The sequence below is a fragment of the Nomascus leucogenys genome, chromosome X (assembly GCF_006542625.1).
Source record: "Nomascus leucogenys isolate Asia chromosome X, Asia_NLE_v1, whole genome shotgun sequence".
Taxonomy (NCBI): domain Eukaryota; kingdom Metazoa; phylum Chordata; class Mammalia; order Primates; family Hylobatidae; genus Nomascus; species Nomascus leucogenys.
The window spans coordinates 97,148,994-97,171,072 of record NC_044406.1 but is presented as its reverse complement, the minus strand read 5'-3'; the positions used below and the strand labels follow the sequence as shown (position 1 = coordinate 97,171,072).

At 39.2% G+C, this 22,079-nt stretch overlaps 1 protein-coding gene across 8 annotated transcripts in view; it reads left to right on the top strand.

Moving 5' to 3' along the window:
* The window catches only part of CHRDL1 (chordin like 1), a 122,049-nt gene that overhangs the window by 82,822 nt on the left and 17,148 nt on the right, over nt 1–22,079 (top strand). For all 8 annotated transcript variants that reach the window (XM_030807247.1, XM_012498669.2, XM_030807245.1 and 5 more), the window contains exons 7-8: nt 12,817–12,884; nt 19,183–19,351. In XM_030807247.1, the coding sequence (XP_030663107.1) occupies nt 12,817–12,884; nt 19,183–19,351 (237 nt within the window). The remainder of the gene's footprint in view (nt 1–12,816; nt 12,885–19,182; nt 19,352–22,079) is intronic.

Here is a 22,079-nt window from a genome sequence, read left to right as displayed (position 1 = left end):
TGTGCAGATACTCCTAAGAGAGTATCTTACCACACTGCCCATCTTTTCCCATCAAGGCCTTAACTTACCCTTCTCTCACTCTAGGCTTAAAGTGTCTTGAGTGTAAATATCTACTTTCTTTCATTCAGCAAACATTGTTAAGCAATCACTAAGAGCCCGGCACTGCACCAGTGCTAGAGATACAATGGTGAACAAAAATGGACATGGAACCTGCCTTCATGGAGTTTTAGTGGGGAAGATAGACACCCTGTCATGATATAAGTAATTATAAAATTGCAACTGTGCCACATGCCACAAAGGAAAGGTGTTATAAAAGCCAGTAATTGAGAGGGGTTGACCTAGTCAGGGAGGTGAAGGAAGACTTCTAAGACTGTCTCTCCAGCCTCAACTCGCACCACATCCCTCCTTGTTCTCTGCACTCCCGGGTGAGGAAAGATTGGCTCAAAAATTAGGGAGATAACTGGTGGCAGTCATACACTCCTGGGATCCCCAACTTCTGATCCCACCATGAATCCAGCCCCTCCCCAAGGCTGTAGGGGTCTATAATGTTCTTTCTACATTATACATGCTACATAATACCCTAATCTAGGAATTTTCTTTTACTCTTCTTTCTTTTGGCTGTTTCCTGTTTCTCAGAGACAGGGTCTCACTCTGTCACCCAGGCTGTAGTACACTGGCACAATTATAGCTCACTGCAACCTCAAACTACAAGCTATCCTTCCGTCTCAGCCTCCTGAGTAGCTGGGACTACAGGTGTGCACCACCATGCCCAACTAATTTTTTTTTTTTTTTTTTTTAGAGACGTGGTCTCGCTGTGTTGCCCAGACTGGTCTCAAACTCCTGGTCACAAATGATTCTCCTGCCTCAGCCTCCCAAAGTGCTGGGATTACAGACATGAGCCCAGCCTAGGAATTTTCTTCTTGAGAAACTACTTGATCATGCTACCATTTCTTACCATATTATCCAATTTAAATTTTTCAGCTTGTTTTTAAAGACCCTCTGTGAAACAGTCTGATCCTTCCTTAACCTACTTTCCAGCCTCATTTCTCTGACACCAACACACACATCTCCTTTAGGCTGGCTGGCTGATCTCTTTGTTCTGTTACATGCTATGCTTCTTCCTACCTTCCCTCCTGTTACGTGCTTCACTTAAACTGTTACTTTTCACAAGCTTGGAATAGCCCCCGCTCCTCTTCTACCTATTTGCATCCTACTCATCTTTCAAGAGTCCAGTTGAAGTTGCACCTCTTCTAATAGTTTTGCCTAATCACTCTAGTTCTCATTGATCTTCTTTGACCACCTTCAGGGCTTAATCTGGTTCATAGAGTTAAGCATTCAAAAATATATTCTTGCACTGTTATTGCTTTGTGTCTTCCTGTTTCCCCTGGCATGATATTAATCATATATCATGCTGACTGGTTTATTTAATACAAAGAGAGCCACAGTCACAAAAAGCTCTTGACAGCATTCCAAGTACAGATGCAGTAGGGAGGCAGGAGAAATGGTGCAACTCACAATTTGCTCAACCCAAGCCCTTTCATCCAACATATCTCAAATGAGCCCAGGGAGAAAATGGAAGTCATTTTTTATGAAATTGTGATATTTCTGCTAACTCCTTCAAGGTAAATGAAACTGGAAGCAACTGTTTAAAAGTAATTAGTCAGTGTTCAAGATAAGTGCCATTTTACCTAAGACACTTGATTTCTCTTTCCGAAAGAGCAGCAAAATTGCACCTCAGATCCCATCTCAGCTAGAATCCGGGGTCTTCAGGGAAGTGGTATGTGAGATACTTCATTGATTTTAAACATCATAAAAATTGACCAGTTTTTCAAAGTTTTCAAAATCAAAGAAAACTGAAGAAAATAACAGCAAATCCAAATATAGATTCTCAGAAATTAGTCTCAAGTTGTTTTTGTTTTGGCCCACATTCTGCAGAAACACCACCATCTCCTGGTCATGATGATAGGAAAGAAACATTGTTAATGAGAAACACTACTTTAAAAAATGAAAATTCATCTTGTGTAACTGAAACCTTATGCCTGTTGATTAGCAACTCCCCACTTCCCCCTCCAAGGTGAACAAGTTCTAGAGATCTGCAGTACAACATTGTGCGTATAGTTAACCATATAGTATTGTATACTTAAGTTTGTTAAAAGGGTAAATCTCATTAAGTGTCCTTACCACAGTAAAATAAAAAAAAATTAAAATTAACTCAGTAATTTTTGAGTTTATATGTTCTCATCTAAACTTCAAAATACAGTCCGCCCTCTATATTCACTGGTTGCACATCCATGGATTCAACCAACTGCAGATAGAAAATGATTTTAAAAACATGTTAAAAGTAACAGTACAACAATTTAAAAATTACAAATTTTAGAAACCAATATAGTAAAATGACCATTTACATAGCATTTACATTGTATTAAGTTTTATAAGTAATCTAGAGATTATTTAAAGTATATGGGAATATGTGTGTAAGTTATATGCAAACACTATGCCATTTTTTATCAGGGGCTTGAGCATCTGTGGATTTGGGTATCTGTGGGGGGTCGTGGAACCAATTCTCCATGGATACTGAGGGACGACTGTGTATTGAGATACTCTGATCTTTTCATAGCTATAGAAGAGACTCGCTGTCATTAATAATACCTTTTCAAAAGTGAATCATTTATGTTCACGTGTGTGGGACCATTTTAGAGATTTGCCATCCTCACCTACCTCTCCTCATCTGCTAAATCCCAACTGGATCTCCTTCCATGGAAACGTTCCAGATTGTTTTTGCTTTCTCTCCATCTCTTGTGCTCAAAATTCATGCCCACGTACTTGCTGACTGTCCCAGGACCCCATCCCTCTGAGGTCATCATGTTTCTTCTTGGCATGTTTCTTACGTCTAGAATATTTCTTCTTGAATAGAAAGTCATTCAGACAGTGGATGGGACAGCGTTGACTTTCACATTGAGTTTAACAAATTAATAGCACTGATTCCTAATCGGCCATCTGGGATGTCCTGTCAGGATCAATAATACCCCATATGTTTCTGGGATTGGAGGACTTTTTTGTGTGTATATGAATCTGTTTCTATAATACAAATAAGGAATTCCCAGTGAAGCATTTCAGAGCAATTATTTCTTCATGGGTGGTTAAAGCCACTCTTTCTTCAAACTTATTCTTTCTAACTCCTTCAAGGAATTCCATAGCTGCCCAGAAACACCATTGGATGTGCCCATTACTCACATTAGAATAGACTTTATGAGCTTAGACTCCAACAATTTATAGAAATCAACCTGATTTGTTGACTGACAGTGCAAACAGAGGTAAAAGATATATGAGAAGGAAGAGCAGTGTATACAACTGACTGCTTTTCATTTTCAGGTTGACCAGACAGTCAACATGGGTAGGTCACTGAGTTTCCCCTCTCTGTCCTGCTTTTTATTTTCAGTTCATAGATGTGGTAGCACAGGACTCTACTTTATTTGGGTACTTGGAATTTTTTTTTTTTTAAGACAGAGTCTCTGTTGCCCAGGCTGGAGTGCAGTGGCATGATCTCAGCTCACTGCAACCTCTGCCTCCTGGGTTCAAGCGATCCTCCCGCCTCAGCCTCCGAGTAGCTGAGACTACAGGCACTCATCACATATGGCTAATTTTTGTATTTTTAGTAGAGACGGGGTTTCCCGATGTTGTCTAGGCTGGTCTCGAACTCCTTACCTCTGGTGATCTACCCGTTTCAGCCTCCCAAAGTGCTGAGATTACAGGCATGAGCCACCACGCTCAGTGGGTACTTGGATTTTTAACACTTCACTTTATAACTTTGTAAATTGCACTCCTACCAATGAAGCAGATATCTGTCCTGTCAAGCCTCATTTTTAGCCAAGAGAGAAAAGAGATTTTAATTAAGATACAAACTCTTTTTAAAAAAATTGGAAATAGAGGACTAGCATAATTATGAGAAATTCTAAGCCAGTTTAGAAGGTATGAGCCGAAGAAATCTCTCTAGCCATTTTTTAAAATATCTCCAGGACCCTGTCTTCCAATGATTTAGAGATGAAATGATTCCTTTTCAATGTGCAGGCATACAATTATCTTTGCTAGGCTTTGTTTGCTTATTTGTTTGTTTGTTTGATCCAAGCCCTTTTCTTTGTTAAATACACAGCACACTTGTGGGAGTCCTTTAAGCCAGGTATTCCCCCATGTGTAAGCTACCCTTGAGGAGAAGGAGGAAAAAGAAGTGGAGGCAAAGAATGGGAAGAAAGGGGATTAGGAATAACAGCTAACATTTAGCTGACACCGTGTGCCAAGCACAATTCTAAATGCTTTGCATATACTAATTCATTTAATCTTCACAACCCTATAAAGTAGGCATTATTATCTCCATTTTAGCAATAAGGAAACTGAGGCACAGAGAGGTTAATTCATTTGCCCAAAGTCACATAAGTAGGAAGGAGCAGAGCCAGAATTTGAATCCAAACTGTTTGGCTCCAATCTGTTCTCTTAGCCATTATATGATACTGCCTCTCAACTTGGGGAAGCAAAGCAAATTTGGGAACTCTTATTTCTGAGGCTACTGGGAGGAACAGACTGTGTGATGACCATCTTTCCGGGGGCCAGATATGGTAACAATACAGCAGATGCATTGGGACTGCTCTGAGAAGCAAAGATTCTGTTTCTCACCATAAACTTGGATCTGTTTAGCCACATCTCCATTGAAAGAGCAGAGTGTGGATGGTGGGCACCATGCAGCTCATAGTTTCTATATTCACTCTCTTCTGATTTCCTCCTGAAAACACATGCATTCTCACAATGCACTTTTTAAAAAGTATTTATGATTTTTCTGGACAAATAATTTTGTATTCTTCTTCAGATTTGGCTTGCTACTGTTGGCAGGAAGTCCCCCCATTGTGTGTGTTTTGATATTTCTCAAGGAGCTATTTTGTTAAAAATGCTAAGATCTTATACTGACAGCCCAAACAATAAAGTACTTCATTTGACAATAAAGTATTTTTTAAGAAAATAACTGTCTGATCCTTTTTATGGCTGTATAGTATTCCATGGTGTATATGTGTCACATTTTCTTTATCCTGTCTATCGTTGATGGGCATTTGGGTTGGTTCCAAGTCTTGCTATTGTGAACGGTGCTGCAATAAACATACAGGTGCATGTGTCTTTAGAGCAGCATGATTTATAATCCTTTGGGTATATACCCAGTAATGGGATTGCTAGGTCAAATGGTATTTCTGGTTCTAGATCTTGAGAAATCACCACACTGTCTTCCACAATGGCTAAACTAATTTACACTCCCACCAACAGTGTAAAAGTGTTCCGATTTCTCCACATCCTTTCTAGCATCTGTTGTTTCCTGACTTTTTAAGGATTGCCATTCTAACTGGCATGAGATGGTATCTCATTGTGGTTTTGATTTGCACTTCTCTAATGACCAGTGATGATGAGCTTTTTTTCATATATTTGTGGGCCATATAAATGTCTTCTTTTGAGAAGTGTCTGCTCATATCCTTTGCTCACTTTTTGATGGGGTTGGTTTTTTTTCTTGTAAATTTGTTTAAGTTCTTTGTAGGTTCTGGATATTAGCTCTTTGTCAGATAGATAGATTGCAAAAATTTTCTCCCATTCTGTAGGTTGCCTGCGCACTCTGATGATAGTTTCTTTTGCTGTGAAGAAGCTCCTTAGTTTAATTAGATCCCATTTGTCTATTTTGGCTTTTGTTGCCATTGCTTTTGGTGTTTTAGTCATGAAGTCTTTGCCCATGCCTATGTCCTGAATGGTATTGCCTAGGTTTTCTTCTAGGATTTTTATGGTTTGGGGTCTTAATTTAAGTCTTTAATGCATCTTGAGTTAATTTTTGTATGAGGTGTAAGGAAGGGGTCCAGTTTCATTTTTCTGCATATGGCTAGCCAGTTTTCCCAACACCATTTATTAAATAGGGAATCTTTTCCTCCATTGCTTGTTTTTGTCAGGTTTGTCAAAGATTGGATGGTTGTAGATGTGTGGTGGTATTTCTGAGGCCTCTGTTCTGTTACATTCGTCTATATATCTGTTTTGGTACCAGTACCATGCTGTTTTGGTTACTGTAGCCTTGTAGTATAGTTTGAAGTCAGATCGCGTGATGCCTCCAGCTTTGTTCCTTTTGCTTAGGATTGTCCTGGCTATATGGGCTCTTTTTTGGTTCCATTTGAAATTTAAAGTAGTTTTTTCTAATTCTGTGCTTTACAAAACTTGCAGATTTCTTGTATTGCTGTATATCATCATTGGAAGCTCAAATGCCTATCAATGGAGAATCCTTATACTAGTTTCCTTTTAAAGCTTCTCTCAAATTTCAGCACACTTGCTCCCTCCCAGCAGAATTTATACAATTAGATGTTTGGCAGAGGCTCCCTAAGGTCATCTGCTTCTACTCACTTCTTCATCTCTAGCTTCGGTATGGAGCACTGGCATTAAAGTGCTCCCCCATGGAACCCAGCTCATGGTAAGGAGAGACTTCACAATGGGTTTATTCCTCCCTGCTCTCTTCCACTTTGCCCTGATTCTGCTGATTTCAACTTCTCCCTCAAAAAATACAGAGAACATTTCCCCTGTCTCAGGGATTTGTCTCATGTCCCTTTGCCTTATGATTAGAGTGACTATGTAATTTACTATCTCAACCGAGGCACATTTTGAAAGCAAGAGCTGCAATCTTAATAATTATGCCTGCCAGAAAAAGAGGCAATAAAACTGGGTTGTCTGAGATAAATCTGCTCTATGGCTACCCTATTTATGATGTATGGTTCAAAAGTGGCCACATGCTGGCGTAGTTTTGCTCTCTGAGGCTTATCTTCATGGGTATCTTGGAATCTCATTGTACACTTAGTCCTTTTGAGAGGACAGGGTTTAACTTCTCTGACCTGCTCAAGCCACCAGAGATTAATGGAAGCCACAGGAGTTATAAACAGTCTGAATTTCAGCCTAGCTTTTGGCCATTTTTCAAATACTTGTTCTCCATTTCTCCCACTACTAGAAAGCCAACCCATTACAGCTTCATAGGGTACCACTCGGAGAGAGTATGACTGAGGTTTGAATAAACATGTGGCTTTTAAGGTCAAATGAATATTGTTTGACATACAGTACACTACACTTGTTTTTCATTTCAGTTCAAAAAATTGGTTAAAATTATATCTTGTTGCTTCTCAAAATTAATGAGAATCCATCTGTATCCATTAGAATCACTGTTTTTTGTTTTGTTTTGTTTTTTACAAAAAGCCTTGGCTGAATGAAAAAGCCTCCATCTCATTCAAGATAATTTTTCCAGTGATCAGACAAAAAGAGCAAAGAAACAGGTTTTTCAGAGTATTAGTGCCTACTTTTTTTCAAGATATAATATCTAAGATTGCAAATGGACATGCCTATTTTCAGCTATCCAGACAGATCATGCCCAGGTATAGAGAACCACTTATAGCCTTATAAAATGTCAACATCTAAGAAGATAATTCCAGTTTAATTATGGGTTAAATTAAATAGAATAACTCAAATGTTAAAACCTTTAGCAGCTGCTTAATAGACTTAATAGAACATTGAAATTTAGAGAATGCAATTTTGATGACTTTGAAAGCTCGGAGGCACCAGAAATGCTAACAGTTCCTAGTATTTATATATTTAATGTATATACTTTATAATGTACATAGTATATCTTATATATAAATATAGTGTATATATACATATATGTGTGTATTTATATACAGGTTAAATATCCCTTGTCCAAAATGCTTGGGACTGGAAGTATTTCAGATTTCAGATGTTTTTGGATTTTGGAATATTACCAGTTGAGCATCTCTAATCCAAAAACCCCAAATCCAAAAATGCTCCAGTGAGAGTTTCCTTTGAGCATCATCAGCACTCCAAAAATTCTGGAGCATTTTAGACTAGGAATACTAAAACCTGTATGATATATATATCACACAGTTTTAGTATGATATAGATTATATATATATATATATATATATCAATCATACAGGTTTAGTATGATATATTATATATATATAAAATACATATATATGATAGGGAATCTTTTCCCCCATTACTTGTTTTTGTCAGGTTTATCAAACAGCATATGGTATATATATGTGTGTGTGTATATATATTATATATATATGTGTGTGTGTATATATATTATATATATATGTGTGTGTATATATATGTGTGTATATATATATGTGTGTATATATATATATATATATATATATATATATATATATAAAGGCTCCATTACTTTTTAATGAAGTGCTGAAATTTAGGTATGCATTCTTGTCTGCAAATGCTCATCAAATACACATCATGACACACTCATCTGATTTGTGTTACAGGGTATTAGTATTCTGCTCCTATGCCTGATAGTGACTTGCCTCCTTGATTTTCCATCTTACCTCTCTGCTCATTTGTAAGAGGCGCTATGTGCTTCTATAATGCTTTGAGATTCTGACTGGACTATAAGTATTTAATGACACTCTTTAATTAAAATCCTTTTAAAAACTCTAGGGTATAAATTAAATAAACAACTTTTCAGAAGGCCAGCTAAGTAAACATTTTATGTCAATACCAATCATTAAATCTACCTTTTAAAAGGACATTTGATGAAGAGAACTAGTCTATCATTTTTCTTTTGCAACTTGTTTTCTCCCTTTTGACTACTTAAATTAGGCTTGAAACCACATTATATAGCTTTTACATTTTGTTTTCCCATTTGCTGGTAAATCTTTACTGGTTTCTATTCTTCTCTCTAGTCCCATATTTTACTTGGCCCAGAAGCACTACTGCCCACTGAAACAAAGGAGACAAGTAAATCTAAGCTCATCCCCACTCAATCACTGTCCCCAGCTCTCCAGATTTGCACCCCAAAAGTTTTCAGATACTGATTTCCCCTTTGCCTTCCTTCCCCATCATCAAATCTTCCTTCAGGGTCTTATCAGTTTGTTTTCATCTGTAGGAGTCTCATTCAGTCCTTCTTGTGTGTTATTGCACAGATGCTCATGGCCTATTACATATTACTATAGCAGCTTCCTGTATGGCCTCCTGGATTCGAGTTACTCCCCAACTGGTCTACACTCCATTGCCAGAATAGGCTTCCACAAATATCATTTTTATCATAGGAACCCCTACAAAAAAAATGGCAACATAATCAAATGTGAATTCTTCAGCCTTTTACAAAATTTTATATTTTTTCGAATTTTTACTGTTTACTTTTTACAATTTAATTATTTTCTTAAAATTTTGTGGATACATAATAGGCATATGTATTTGTGAGGTACATGATATGTTTTGATACAGGCATGCAATGTGAAATAAACACATCATGGAGAATAGGGTATCCATCCCCTCAAGCATTTATCTTTTGAGTTACAAATGATCCAATTACACTCTTTAAGTTATTTTAAAATGTACAAGTAAGTTATTATTGACTATAGTCACCCTATTGTGCTATCAAATAGTAGCACATTATTTACTACCCCTATTTACCTCAACAACCCACCCCACTGTCATTCTCGCTCCCTCCTTCGCTCTCCCTCTCCTCCCTTTCTCTCTACATGTTCAATTACCAGCGTAATTTCTCTTGTTTTCATATCTGAAGTTTCTACTCAAGCCACACCTTGCTTGCTGTCTCCAGTATGTGACTTGCTGTTTACAAAGCTCTGGTCCTTTGCCAATGTCACTCCCTTTAGTTGAGGTACTGTCTGCCCATATCACTGTCTGTTCATGCTGTGCAGTATCTGCTTCTAAAAATGTGACTTAATGGTTCTTTCAGGAAGCTTTCTACGATTACATCTGACTGCTCACTCCTCCCATTCAGTGTCTCCTAAGCATGTGTATTTCGTTTGTATTTGCTTTGTTTTCTGTGTTTTTAGGCTGTTTCCTATATTGATTTCCCATCACCTCCAACCTGGGCGTAAATATCCTGAGGGCAAGAGCCCAGCCTGATTTTCTCCTCTTTCTGCTGTAGTATCAGGCTCTTCACCCAATAAGTGTTCAAAGCATGTTAACAGACTCTTGGGCATAATTTTCTAGTTATAAACATAGTTGAAATCATCTTTATTTTACAGTAGTCAGTCAGGGTTTCCACAGAGTTCGGCTTGCAGTTTACCCTCAGACATGGAATAAAACAGGCAGAGAAGAGTATATATACTATTGACCAAGCACTTAATTCTCTATGTTTTACTGCAGTTCAATTCAATACATATATTGAGCACCTGATGTGTACCCAGCAATATGCTAAGTGCTCCAGCCTGGTTATTCACAAACTCCTGCATACATCAGAATCCCCTGGAAGGCTTGTCAAAACCCAGGATCACCAGCCCCCATCCTGAGTTTCTGACTTAGTAGGTATGGGTTGGGATCTGAAATTTGGCATTTCTAACAAGTTTCCAGGTGATGCTGATACTGCTAGTCCAGGAAGCACATTTTGAGAAGCAGTGGTCTAGGAGATACAGAGGTGGTCTAAAACGTAATCTCTCATTCCAAGGAATTTACAGACTCTCTAGGGAGACAAGGAAGGCCCAGAAAGCATTTAACAGTAATAAATATTGTTCAGTGTTTTAGTATTTATTGATTCGACAAATATTGAATAAGTACTATGTGCCCAGCACTGCCCCAGATGCTGGAGTTACATCAGTAAACACAATAGACAAAAATCCCTGCTGTCATGGGGGAATTCTAATAGGGGAAAGCAGACAATAAACAAAATAAATAAAATATAAGAAATATAAGATAGTAATAACTGCTAAGGAGAAAAAGCAAAGAGCAAGCATAAATATCAGATGGGGGTTGGAATTGTAGATAGGGTGGTCAGAGAAGGCCTCCCAGTTCCATCATTTGACAAGTATTTACTGAGGGACTACTATGTATCAGGCACTGTTATAGATGATGGTGATATAGTAACACAGGTAATGAACCCTTTTCTTATGGAATGGACATACCTATTTGGGAGCCAGGTAACCTGGGGTTTTGGTGTTAATTCTCACAAACTCATTATTAGACTCTGAATGGCTACTTCCCCTCTCAGCCATGGTTTCTCCCTCTGTTAAATGGAGCAGTTGGACAAACTTATGCTTGATGTCCTCTATACTTCTAAAACTTCAGGATGCTTAGTCTTTTAGGCAATCAGAAATATGTAAGAGTGTTTGAAGAAGACTTTGTAGAGGAGAGAAAACCTAAATGGTTTCCACAGGCATGGGGGAGCTATGGGGCATGGGAGATGGAAGGTAATTTCAGAAGAAGAATAACATGAACTAAAGCACAGAAGCAACAATGGGAGTCCAGTGTTCAGTGAAGAGCAAGTAGCTCAAAGGGTTCCCATTGTAGAGTAGCTGAGATCATTGGGTAGGAGGTAGGTGTTCAATAAAGATGAGGTAGGGGGTGATTGTAGAGAGTCTTGGTTGGGAACCCACTGAGGGTTTTGATCAGGGAATGACACGATTATACAATCAAAGTGGTGTTTTACTGTTTTATGAAGATTAACCTAGCAACTAGTTAAATCCTCAAAATTCATTATTTTTCATCAGATAATATTTGAATTATGAAGATTTACAGCCATACTCTGTTAGAAGTCACTGCCTGATTCTAATATTGCTATCAAACTAATTTTTAGGTCGTTTTCAAGCCCTAAAAGCCTATGATACTACCTAATTTCCCCTAACACTACTACTACATGCTTGAACCGGTAACATGTTACCCTTTGTGTGTGTGTGTGTGTGACAGGGTCTGGCTCTGTTGCCCAGGCTGGAATGCAGTAGCATCATCTCGGCTCACTGCAACCTCCACCTGCCAAGCTCAAGCAGTTCTTCTATCTCAGCCTCCCAAGTAGCTGAGACTACAGGTGCACACCACCATGCCTGGCTAGTTTTTGTATTTTCTGTAGAGACAGAGTCTCCCTGTGTTGCCCAGGCTGGTCTCAAACTCCTGAGCTCAAGCGATCTGCCTATTTCGGCCTCCCAGAGTTCTGGGATTAAAGGCATGACCCACTGCACCCGGCCTGTTACTCTTATGAAGGCTTGAGAGAGTAATCAGAATAGAAAATTCTTAGTACTTATACTTTTTTGTGTTTCTGGTCATCTTATAAAATATATGTTGAATATTAGGTTTATCTTCAGCCATATATATAATTTAAATAGTACTCATTTCAAGTGATGCAAACATCTCTAAGACAAGGCTCTTCCCATTCGCTTGCTTGGTCAGAGGTAACACAAGGGCAATATTCTTGGAAATTATCCTCTTGTTTTTTAATCAGTTGAGGTATATCCACAGCTCTTGTGTGTTTGTTGCTCTAGAGGCTGAAAGTAGAATATTCTTCCTATAAGCAGTTACTTTAGAAGATAGTGATAAGGAGTTCTCTGTACAAAGAGTGGGTCATGTAGACCTAGAGAAAGGTGTGTGATAAGAAATTATGACAGATAAATCCTCAAAACTCATTGTTTAATGGTAGTTTAAACAGAAGTTAAATATGACCTGCAAAACACTTAACTGTCACGAAGTAAAATGAGCAAAAGTGACAATGATGGCTAAATTAGGTGGAAAGTGATTATTTTCCTTTTATTTTCCAAATTCTGCATAATGTTGCTAGGACATCTATTTAGAAAGTGGCAACTTTCTTTGGAGTTGTTTTGAAAAATGAGGCACACCCAGATAAATCTTTCATAGCCGCTTTTTGAAGGACAGCCACAAAAGCAAAAACACTTCAAGAACTTTGGGATCATAGTACCAAAAATGTTGCTGGGTCACAAGGGTGATAACTTTCCCTTCTATGAATGTATGATTTTCTCCTTACTTCTTTTTAATAAACAGGGGATGGAGAATTGTCATGGGAACATTCTGATGGTGATATCTTCCGGCAGCCTGCCAACAGAGAAGCAGTAAGTGTGAATAGCTCAAATAATTCAACACTCCACAGCATCAGGCCAAGCTTTCCTCTCCCCGTGGCTACTATTCTAGCAAATCCAAAAAAAAAAAAAAAAAAGGTCCGATTTCTAACACCATTTTTCTTCCCTTTTCTCAAAGTTTTGAATGTCATCACCAACTGGAAACCATTTAAGTACACTGTAAAATTGGTAACTGGAGGCAGGAAATGTGCACAAAGAAACTATAGCCCCAGCCCTTTGTCTAGGTCAGAAGTTGGTGCTCTTTCAGGATGACTTGCCAAGTCTTTATGTGTTCTCTAAGGAAGCTAGGTCACTCCTATCCTCAACAGTGAGGACCTTCTGTAGGGTTGTAAGACACAACCGTCTTTTTGGCGGGATTTGGTAGGTACTTCAGACATGTCCACATAAACTCTCTCCCAAGCCTTAGGCTCTCAGTCATACAGCTGGAAAAGAGGAAAGGTAGCAGTCTGGATTCTCCTCTCTTCAGCCTGGTAATGTCTCCCTTCTGTTCTCTGCACTAATCTCAGAATAAGCCTCACAAGTAGGCATCTGTCTATGTAAGTAATGGCATCTTTTGTTCTATTGTATTTTGAAGTAATTTATAAAATAGAATTCCTCTCTAAAAATATATGTCTAAGAAGATTTACACTACAAATTTCTTAAAATCTGAAAGGGAGATGTTCCAATTCAAAGAATCTATCATACAAAATGCACAGTGGTGACCATTGCACATAAATAGGTGTTCATCACATCCTTGCACAAAAAAAGTATGCAAGGACATTCACTGCGTTGTTGTTTTCATAAAGACAAAACAAATGGAGACAACCTAAATGTCTACTAGGGACTTGGTGTGTACATCCAATTAATGGGACACTGTGCAGTTGTTAAAAGAATATGGTACATCTAAATGTAGTAAAGTGAATTGAGCTCCAAGATATATTAAGTGACAAAACAAGGTGCAGAATGAAATTTTACACTATCACTTCTTTATGTAAAAATTGTATGTGCATGTATATAAATGCATATAAACCAATCTGGAAGGTCACATACCAACATGTCAGGTATGCTAATCTTAAAGGAGTAGAAGTGGGCAAGAGGAAAGGTAGATTTTGACTTTTTACTTTATATTTTCTGTATAATTTGATGTTTTCCTATAAGCATCAATTAGTTTTGTAATAAAATATAATTGATTTTCTAAAACCTTAGAAAATCTCAGCAAGGATTGAATATAAGGCAGGAGTCCAGGGAATTACAGGGCAAGCCTGAGGATATTGAGCATGTGAGGAAGGTGTTGATAGGGGATGCAGTAGAATGACTCATACAAACATCACAGTGCTGCTGAGGCTGGGCTTCCCGGTCATCACATGGGCCACTTCTGACTTGCATGCTCCCAGCTTGCCAACACCCAACCCAAAGCTTCAGCAGTGAGATGGAACCATTTCTATTTGTCTTACTCTCTATCAGTATTATTTTCTGGACACTGCTGTTTCTGAATAGTTGCGGAAGAATTGGGGAGAGGGGGTTTAGAGAACAGTACTCTGGACATCTCAAAAAATCAGCATCCTGCAAGAGAGGGTAGACTTCCCTGTTTGCTTGTTAATATAAACTCTGAGGAAAGATTTTCTCCACCCAACTCTATCTGCTTTATAGTAAGTGAGATTCCTTCCAGAGCCTGACAGGAGATGATGTCAGTCTCAGTTTTCTGTGTTGTGTGTTCCTCTTTTTCTCAGCCCCTATTTTTTATTGTGGTAGGTAGTTGAGAGTGGCTGAATTAATGGCTGTCAACCAGATGTCATTCTAAACCAAATTTAGAGTTTAGTCACCATAAGCTATGTGGCTTATTCCCTGAGAGACCCCCACACTAAGCACTGTGGCCACCTTAGCAGTCTTGCTGGTAATGCCATGAATTAGCCTTTCTTCTTGACTTCATTCTACACTGCCCTCAACTCCAACCCTTATCTTTCAGCTTCATTGACAGGCCTACTGATAGGCCTGGACTTAATCCAGTACTTCCTGTAGCAAAAAAGGTCAGGTACAGAATGTGGGCCCTTGAAATAGTTATTGATTTTCAAAGGAGTTCAAGACCTATCTTTAGAAACAAACATTTGGGCCTGGTAGACCAAAATGGCCATATGGTTTCACTTTATTATAAATAAATATTTCCCTTTGTTCTAAAAGGAATGGATATTGTGGGATATGATTTGAATAATAAATAGCATCTGTAGTAATGGAAAAATATATACCTGGCACATAGTAGTCACCCAATAAATAAATGTTGAATGAATGGGTGTGGGAGGTGGCGTAAAATGTGTGTGATGGTGGAGTGGGGAGGGGGCTCCTCATTAATTTTAATGCACAGGAATTTGTCTCAAATCAGAGATAAACTCTTCAAATTTGTTGTTTGCTCTTGACCAGCCTAAAATGAGAAAACAGGAGAATCCCTTCTGAATATCCTTTGCAGGCCCAACTTCCTCAGGGCAAGAAGAAAAGGCAGCCCTAACAACACATTTCTTATCCAGTAGACTGTCCTTTTCATAAACCGTTCCTATTTACTGGGAACCAGCAAAACCTCTGTTCAACAGAAATACAGCTGACTGGTTTCTTTTGCCAAGTGGTCTGAAAACCATCAGCTTAGCAAGTTTTATGAAGTGCACAGGAAGGGGAACCAGTGGTTCAAATATGACTCCTTTGTAAAAACCTGAAACAGTTTTTGTTTGATTTCTAAGTTGTAATTTCTCATGAATTGGTCCTCGTGCCATTGGTGGGGAATGTGTGTGTGTGTGTGTGTGTGTGTGTGTGTGTGTGTGTGTGTGTGTGTGGAGTGGAGTGGTGTGGAATGTGGGGAGGAAGAAGTAGGCGCAGACTGGAAAGCCAAAACATGAAAGCATGCATAATTTTGTTTTGGACAACAGCCAAGCCCTGATTTTTGCCCCCAGTAGATTACACTGAAATTTACCATTAAAAAAAGTGAAAGGGTTTGGGATAGAAACGACATGAAACATAAAAATCCATGTCTCATTTGTATTGTCAGAACAATGGTTTGGGAAGGAAATTGGCCTAAGTGTCTTCCAGCCAGGGATAGTCCTAGGTTGGTAGTGATTAAGATACAATGTTTTAATGGCTGTATGGATTAGAATATATTCTGAAGCCGCTTTTTAAATTAAACTTTTTTTATTTTGAGATAACTATAGATTCACTTGCAGAGAGATCCCATATTCCCTTTGCCCAGTTTCCCCAAATGGTAACATCTTGAAAATCTATAGTACAGTATCACAAACATGAGGGCCCATTCTGGACCCTGATGTTTTCTTGTCTACACCAATAAAACTCTTTTATATTTTAGACTTTAGAACATGAAATTCTTGGGGAGCCTCTACAATAGTGGGGATTTTTCAACACGGGAAAAGAACTGTTTTAGAGCTGCCTCTAAAGCCTGAAATATTTTTCAGTCTTTCAAGTAAGTAAATCAAAAAATACCAAAATACTGAGCAAAATAAAAGATCATAGCTATATGGTCATTTCTAACTGGTTTTGACCTGCTCTCTCAAGCAGCCTATTTGCAGCTAATTTTTAAGATAAGCTCCAATTTCACTTACAACTTCAGGGCGTTAATAACCTTTTTCTCCTTTGCTCTGAGTTACAAGGTCAGAATGGCCCCTCATAAGTCTCTTTCATTTGTTTAGGGGAGGAACTCTAAAAGAACCGTTACCCTTAAATCAAAATCACACACCACCACCACCCACTCCAGCCCCCAAATAGAAAATCCTTTATGTCAGTGATTCCCAACCTTGGCTTCAAACCAGAGATTTTTGGGGAGTATATAAAATCCTAATGCCCAGGCCTTCCCCCAAACCACTTACATAAGGATACCTCGGAGCGGGACCCAGGTATGAGTACTTTTTACAGCTCACCAGGTGATTTTAGTGTATAGCCAAAGTGGAGTATGTGGTGTATGTGGTTGTGAACATTGTAGCTGAATGAACTTCTGTATCTGAAAGAACTTCTCTTTGGACCAGCTTTTAGTCAAATGGTTATAGACCACTGAGTTTGATTGGACATTCTCTCTTCCACTTTCTCCTTCTTCTCCTTCTCTTCCTCCTTCTGTTCATCTTCCCCCTACTCCTACACTCCTACCATCTCCAAAAACTCAATCTTCATTGTCACCATGAATAAACTGCCTCTCCTCCCTGGCCTCAGTTTCTCTGTCTGTAAAACAAAAGACTTCAACAAGATTAGGTTCTAGGGTACTTACTGGTCTACAATAGGGCCTGTGATCAAAATTCTTGAGGATTTTGTTTTTTCATCATGATCATTCTCCTACCATTATCATATGTCCCAGGTCTGAGACATTGGTGCTAAAGAATAGCTTTTTATTTTGTGTTCACCATCATGAGTCAGAGAACTTCTCGTACTTGCAGCTTATCCTGGGTCAACAACCTTCCCTCTCTAATTCTATCCCAGTCCAACTGCTTCTTTTTAGGATCAGTGGGACACCAACCAGCCAAACCGTCCTCTCTGTGTTCCTTTGGCAAAACTTTGCCAAACTTCAAAAAGGACAGAGCAACCTGTAATGGACTTTGTGGAATGTGAGTGATTATGGCAGAAAAGGACGTATGAGCCATTGTGGGAATGAGAAATATTTGCACTGAGAATCCTATCCATGTGCATGAAAACAAATCGATGCAAATTTTTATTTGTGTGAATTTTGATAGCAATGCACCAACATAGGCTCTTCTTAGATAGAGAGAATAACGTCTTTCAAAAGGCTAAAAAAGGTCCTCTTACTTCAGGTCCTGTTTACTCTCCCTTTCCCCTACCAGTGGCCCCTTCCTGCCAAGAGAGCAGCAATACTTCCCAAAGTGAAATTTGCAACATGTGTGTCTGTGGCCCATAACTTTAATCAGTGCTTTATGGGATGATATGGTCAGGGGACCCCATAACTATCTTCCCAAGGTTCCTCACTATTTCTGTCACTGAATATAAAGACCTTCCTTTTCAATTGCCTGTGAAAGATTTTTTTAATGGATTCCCCCTTCTTCACCCCTAACAATTGCCTATAAAATATAATTAATCTCACTTGGCTTTAAGCCTTAAGGTTCCATTCTTCATTCATTTCATCTTCTTGTACCCCCAGCCTACTTTAGCTCCTGGGAGAGGGGTGGGTAGCACAATAGTCTGGTCATAATATGTGTTGAACCCTTGCTGAAAGATTACTTGTATGACAAGACTCTAAGCTTTTCTTAGGTACCAGAGTTTTGTTCCCTCAACAAGTATTTGATGAGCACCTTCTAGATGCCAGACACTAAAATCTAGGCACTGGAGATATAGCAGTGAACAAAAAGTCCTTGATTTCGTAGAGCTTACATGCCAATACTGTCATGTACTATCAATTCTTCTATCTATAAAATACCTAGGGTATTTGTACTGCATTGTATGATCTTATGCCATTACCTGTGTTTAGAGTCTCAGTACATCTTATCAAGACTATACTCGAATCTCATCTTTTCCTCCTATCCAGTTCACCCTGTGCATGATCAGGATTCAATGCTTTGAAACAGTTCTGATTACATTATTTCTCTAACTTTAAAAAAAAAATCCCTCAAAGCCTTCTATGCCCTCACCTCTATTGCTTACCAAATAAAGTCTTCACCCCTTAGCCTGTCACTTAAAGTCTTCCATGATCTGGCTTCAACCCACTTTTGGAATGTTATCCTGCAACTGTTCCCTTTTATGGACTCGATGTTCTCTGCTTCACCTTCTCAACTTGTAAACCTCTGCCTGGACTATTCCCCTTACACTCTGCCTGTAAAAAAGTCTACCCATCCTTCATGGCCCAGGTCACAAACCCTCCCCAACTAGAAGCTCTCTCTTTTCTCCTCCTGATTTGCACAGGACTGCTTACTTCTTCTGGGGCCTCTATTCACATTCTGCCTTGCGTGCAGACTACTATCTTAACTCTTAAACTGAAATGTGAGAGTCTTGGCAGCAGGAAGGACGCTTTAGCCTTTTTGGCTCTTTTCTCCCTGAGAAGTTTGCCTGTGAATCTATTCCTATCTTTTAGAAGAAGAGAGATAAACCTCAGCATGTTGTCATTAAAAAAAATCTTAATGAAAAAAATGTCAGCTGCTTTTACATGACCACATCCCTATTTCTATTGGTGTAGGTGAGCATGCAGCTGAAATCAGAGCTCACCACTATAAGTCAAAATTATTGAATGACTTCTAGTATATAACCTAATCTCTGTGATCTCATTGGTGGCTTTTGGACTGAATTTGTTCTTGTTATTTTACAGAGACATTCTTACCACCGCTCTCACTATGATCCTCCACCAAGCCGACAGGCTGGAGGTCTGTCCCGCTTTCCTGGAGCCAGAAGTCACCGGGGAGCTCTTATGGATTCCCAGCAAGCATCAGGAACCATTGTGCAAATTGTCATCAATAACAAACACAAGCATGGACAAGGTAAAGGGCATCCTTCTTTTGTATACTTCCACAACAGGGCTTCAGCAGCCCTGGTCTTTGCAGGGCTGGAGCTGGGAAAGGACCCTCTCTCCCAGGAATAGCCCATATTCACTTGTGGCTCACTTAGCATCAAGTCCATAAAGCGGGTATAGTCAGGTGACTCCAGGAGACTCTTTGGACTTCCTTAAATGCAGCCAAAAGAGCATAGTGCGGCCCCTTTTGTTAACAGCCTCTTGTATTTTCTCAATTATCCCTGGGGATTGTAGGTCATTTGGGAAAATTTCTTGGGTCTTTAACAGAATGAGTGATTGTCTGTGTTTTAGTAGGGGACCCAATATTCAAAGGTACTCAGTGCCAAACATCACTGAAGTTCTTATCTATACCTTAGAAATAGCAATTCTCACACCTCAATGCACCCCAGATTATCCTGGGGCTCTCGTTAAAGATACATATTCCTGGCCCCACACTCAGATTCTGGTTCAATGTGTAGCGTATGAGACTATCCTTAGAAACGAGTAATCCAGGTGCAGTGGCTCATGCCTCCCAGCACTTTGGGAGGTTGAGGCAGGAGGATCACTCGAGGCCAGGGGTTCAAACCAGGCTGGGCAACATAATAAGACTCCACAAAAAAAAAATTTAATGAAAAAAATATTAGCCAAGTATGGTAGTGAGTGCCTATAGTCCTAGCTACTTGGGAGGCTAAGACAGGAGGATCCCTTGAGCCCAGGAGTTCAAGGTTACAGTGAGCTATGATTGTGCCATTACACTCCATCCTGGGTGACAAAGTAAGACCCTGTCTCTAAATTAAAAATTTTAAAAAGGAAAAAGAGTAATCCAGTGAGAAATCCCAAAACCACCTGGCTGAGCACCAGGAAGACAGACTGACATGCTGTCCACTTAGTTGATCATCTGGCTACAGCAGGCACCCACAGACTTCCATAGCTTCCAATTTCTTCTTGCCCAGCATTTTCTGGCCTCCACCTGCACCACCCCCGCCACACACCAGTAGCAGGAGTCAGGGAGGAGAAACTCAATCAAACAATTGACTGCTTCTTACTTTTTTAGGCCTCCTGTCAACCAGCTCCTTGGAGCAAGGGCTCAGCTGGTTCCTTTTATGAAACCACAAACATGTTTTGTTTCCTTTAAAGGGAAAACAAATCAAAAGCAGTTCTCTGAATGGGTTAAAAGTAATAAATTATTAAACCAAATGATTGAATAACATGGGTGAAAAACAGTCCGTTACGAAGAACTCCTACCATAAATCTCAACAAAACTAGTCAAGCCAAAGCTAGTTGATCACATCTGTTACTAGTTAGATGTAAATTTCAGATTACAGATAAAAAAATTAAATTGCTTTTCAAATTTGCAGGCTTAAAAAAACATTCAAAATAAAACTGTTAATGGAAAATGGTGATGTATTAGAAGAATTGGAAATACTTACTATCGATCTGTGTTTGATTTGTATTTTATTATTTTTAAGTTCCAAGGATTTCTGATAAGTTTATGAAATCAGGAAGAAGAGTTACGTTAAGTTAGATTTTCAATTCTAAATTGCCTCCAATAGATTCCATTTGCTGTGAAAGTATTTCAAAGCCTTTTAAAAGCGTAGGGAAATGGATTTTGAAAATCCTAAATCCCATAATTTCCACAAGGTCTCTTTAATTTCAGGGCAGAGGCTCATCCCTTGATTTTCTCCATGTCCTACAAAAACCCCAGCTGGTTTACATTTATTCATTTGCCCCCACTGATTTGGATGCAACAGTTCTGTTCTGACCTTTCTAATGTAGTTCACCGAGGAATCACTTGTCCCCACCCCCAGCTCCCAAGCTGGATGATTCAAAATCATCTCGATAATTTTTGGGGTAAGGAGAGGGCTATGTTTCCCTGTCCAGAATTAACCTCACCCCATTCCACTGCAGAGTTTGAGCTCTCATCCAGTCTAGACTATTCCTTTAGTCCAAATGTTCGGGGGAGACGGAGCCTAGCTATATAACACTGGGAATCCTGCCTGCCCTGCTCAGCATGGGTCGTTCTTTTCCTTACATCTCTCGCTAATAATGTGGTCCTCTGATATATCTACTTGGCTCCTTGTTAGCATCAAATAAGAGAAATAATAGGAATCCACCATTTTGAACTTGAATCCAGCCTAAATTTTCTTGAAGCATACTGTGTGTCCACTTGATCACATTGTCTAGAAGGGAACGTCACTGTTTGGGGAGAAAAAAAGAGGTAAGGGCAGGAGAGTGAACAGCACAACTGGCCTGTCTTGTGTGATCCTGTCCACAGCCCTGACCTCACAATTGAGGTGTCAGCTCTCCATTTTGTCTCATTGTAACATTGTGAGCCACTCCAGTTTAGGTTATTGGAAATCTTTACATGGGTTGACCAGTTAGAGTGTCCAGTATCCTAGCAGCTCTTGCAAAGGACAGGAAAAGGCAGCCAACATTATTCTTATTTCTTAATGCGACTCAGTGGACTTGATGAGAAAGAACTAGCCCAGTGATTCATCCTTCTGAGGCCATTGTCTTGCAGCCAAATCAGCCAATTCCTAGAAATGCCTCAAGTGGGACTATTTCTCCCCAACAGCCCAGCCTGAAGTGATACAACCCACCCTAGAGATGTTGTTGATTGGGATGCCAACAGGTTTCCCTGGGTGTGATGAGGTGATGGGAATAATAAGAAACACACCCAGTCCTAGTCATGACTTGAAATCTCCACAATGTCTCAG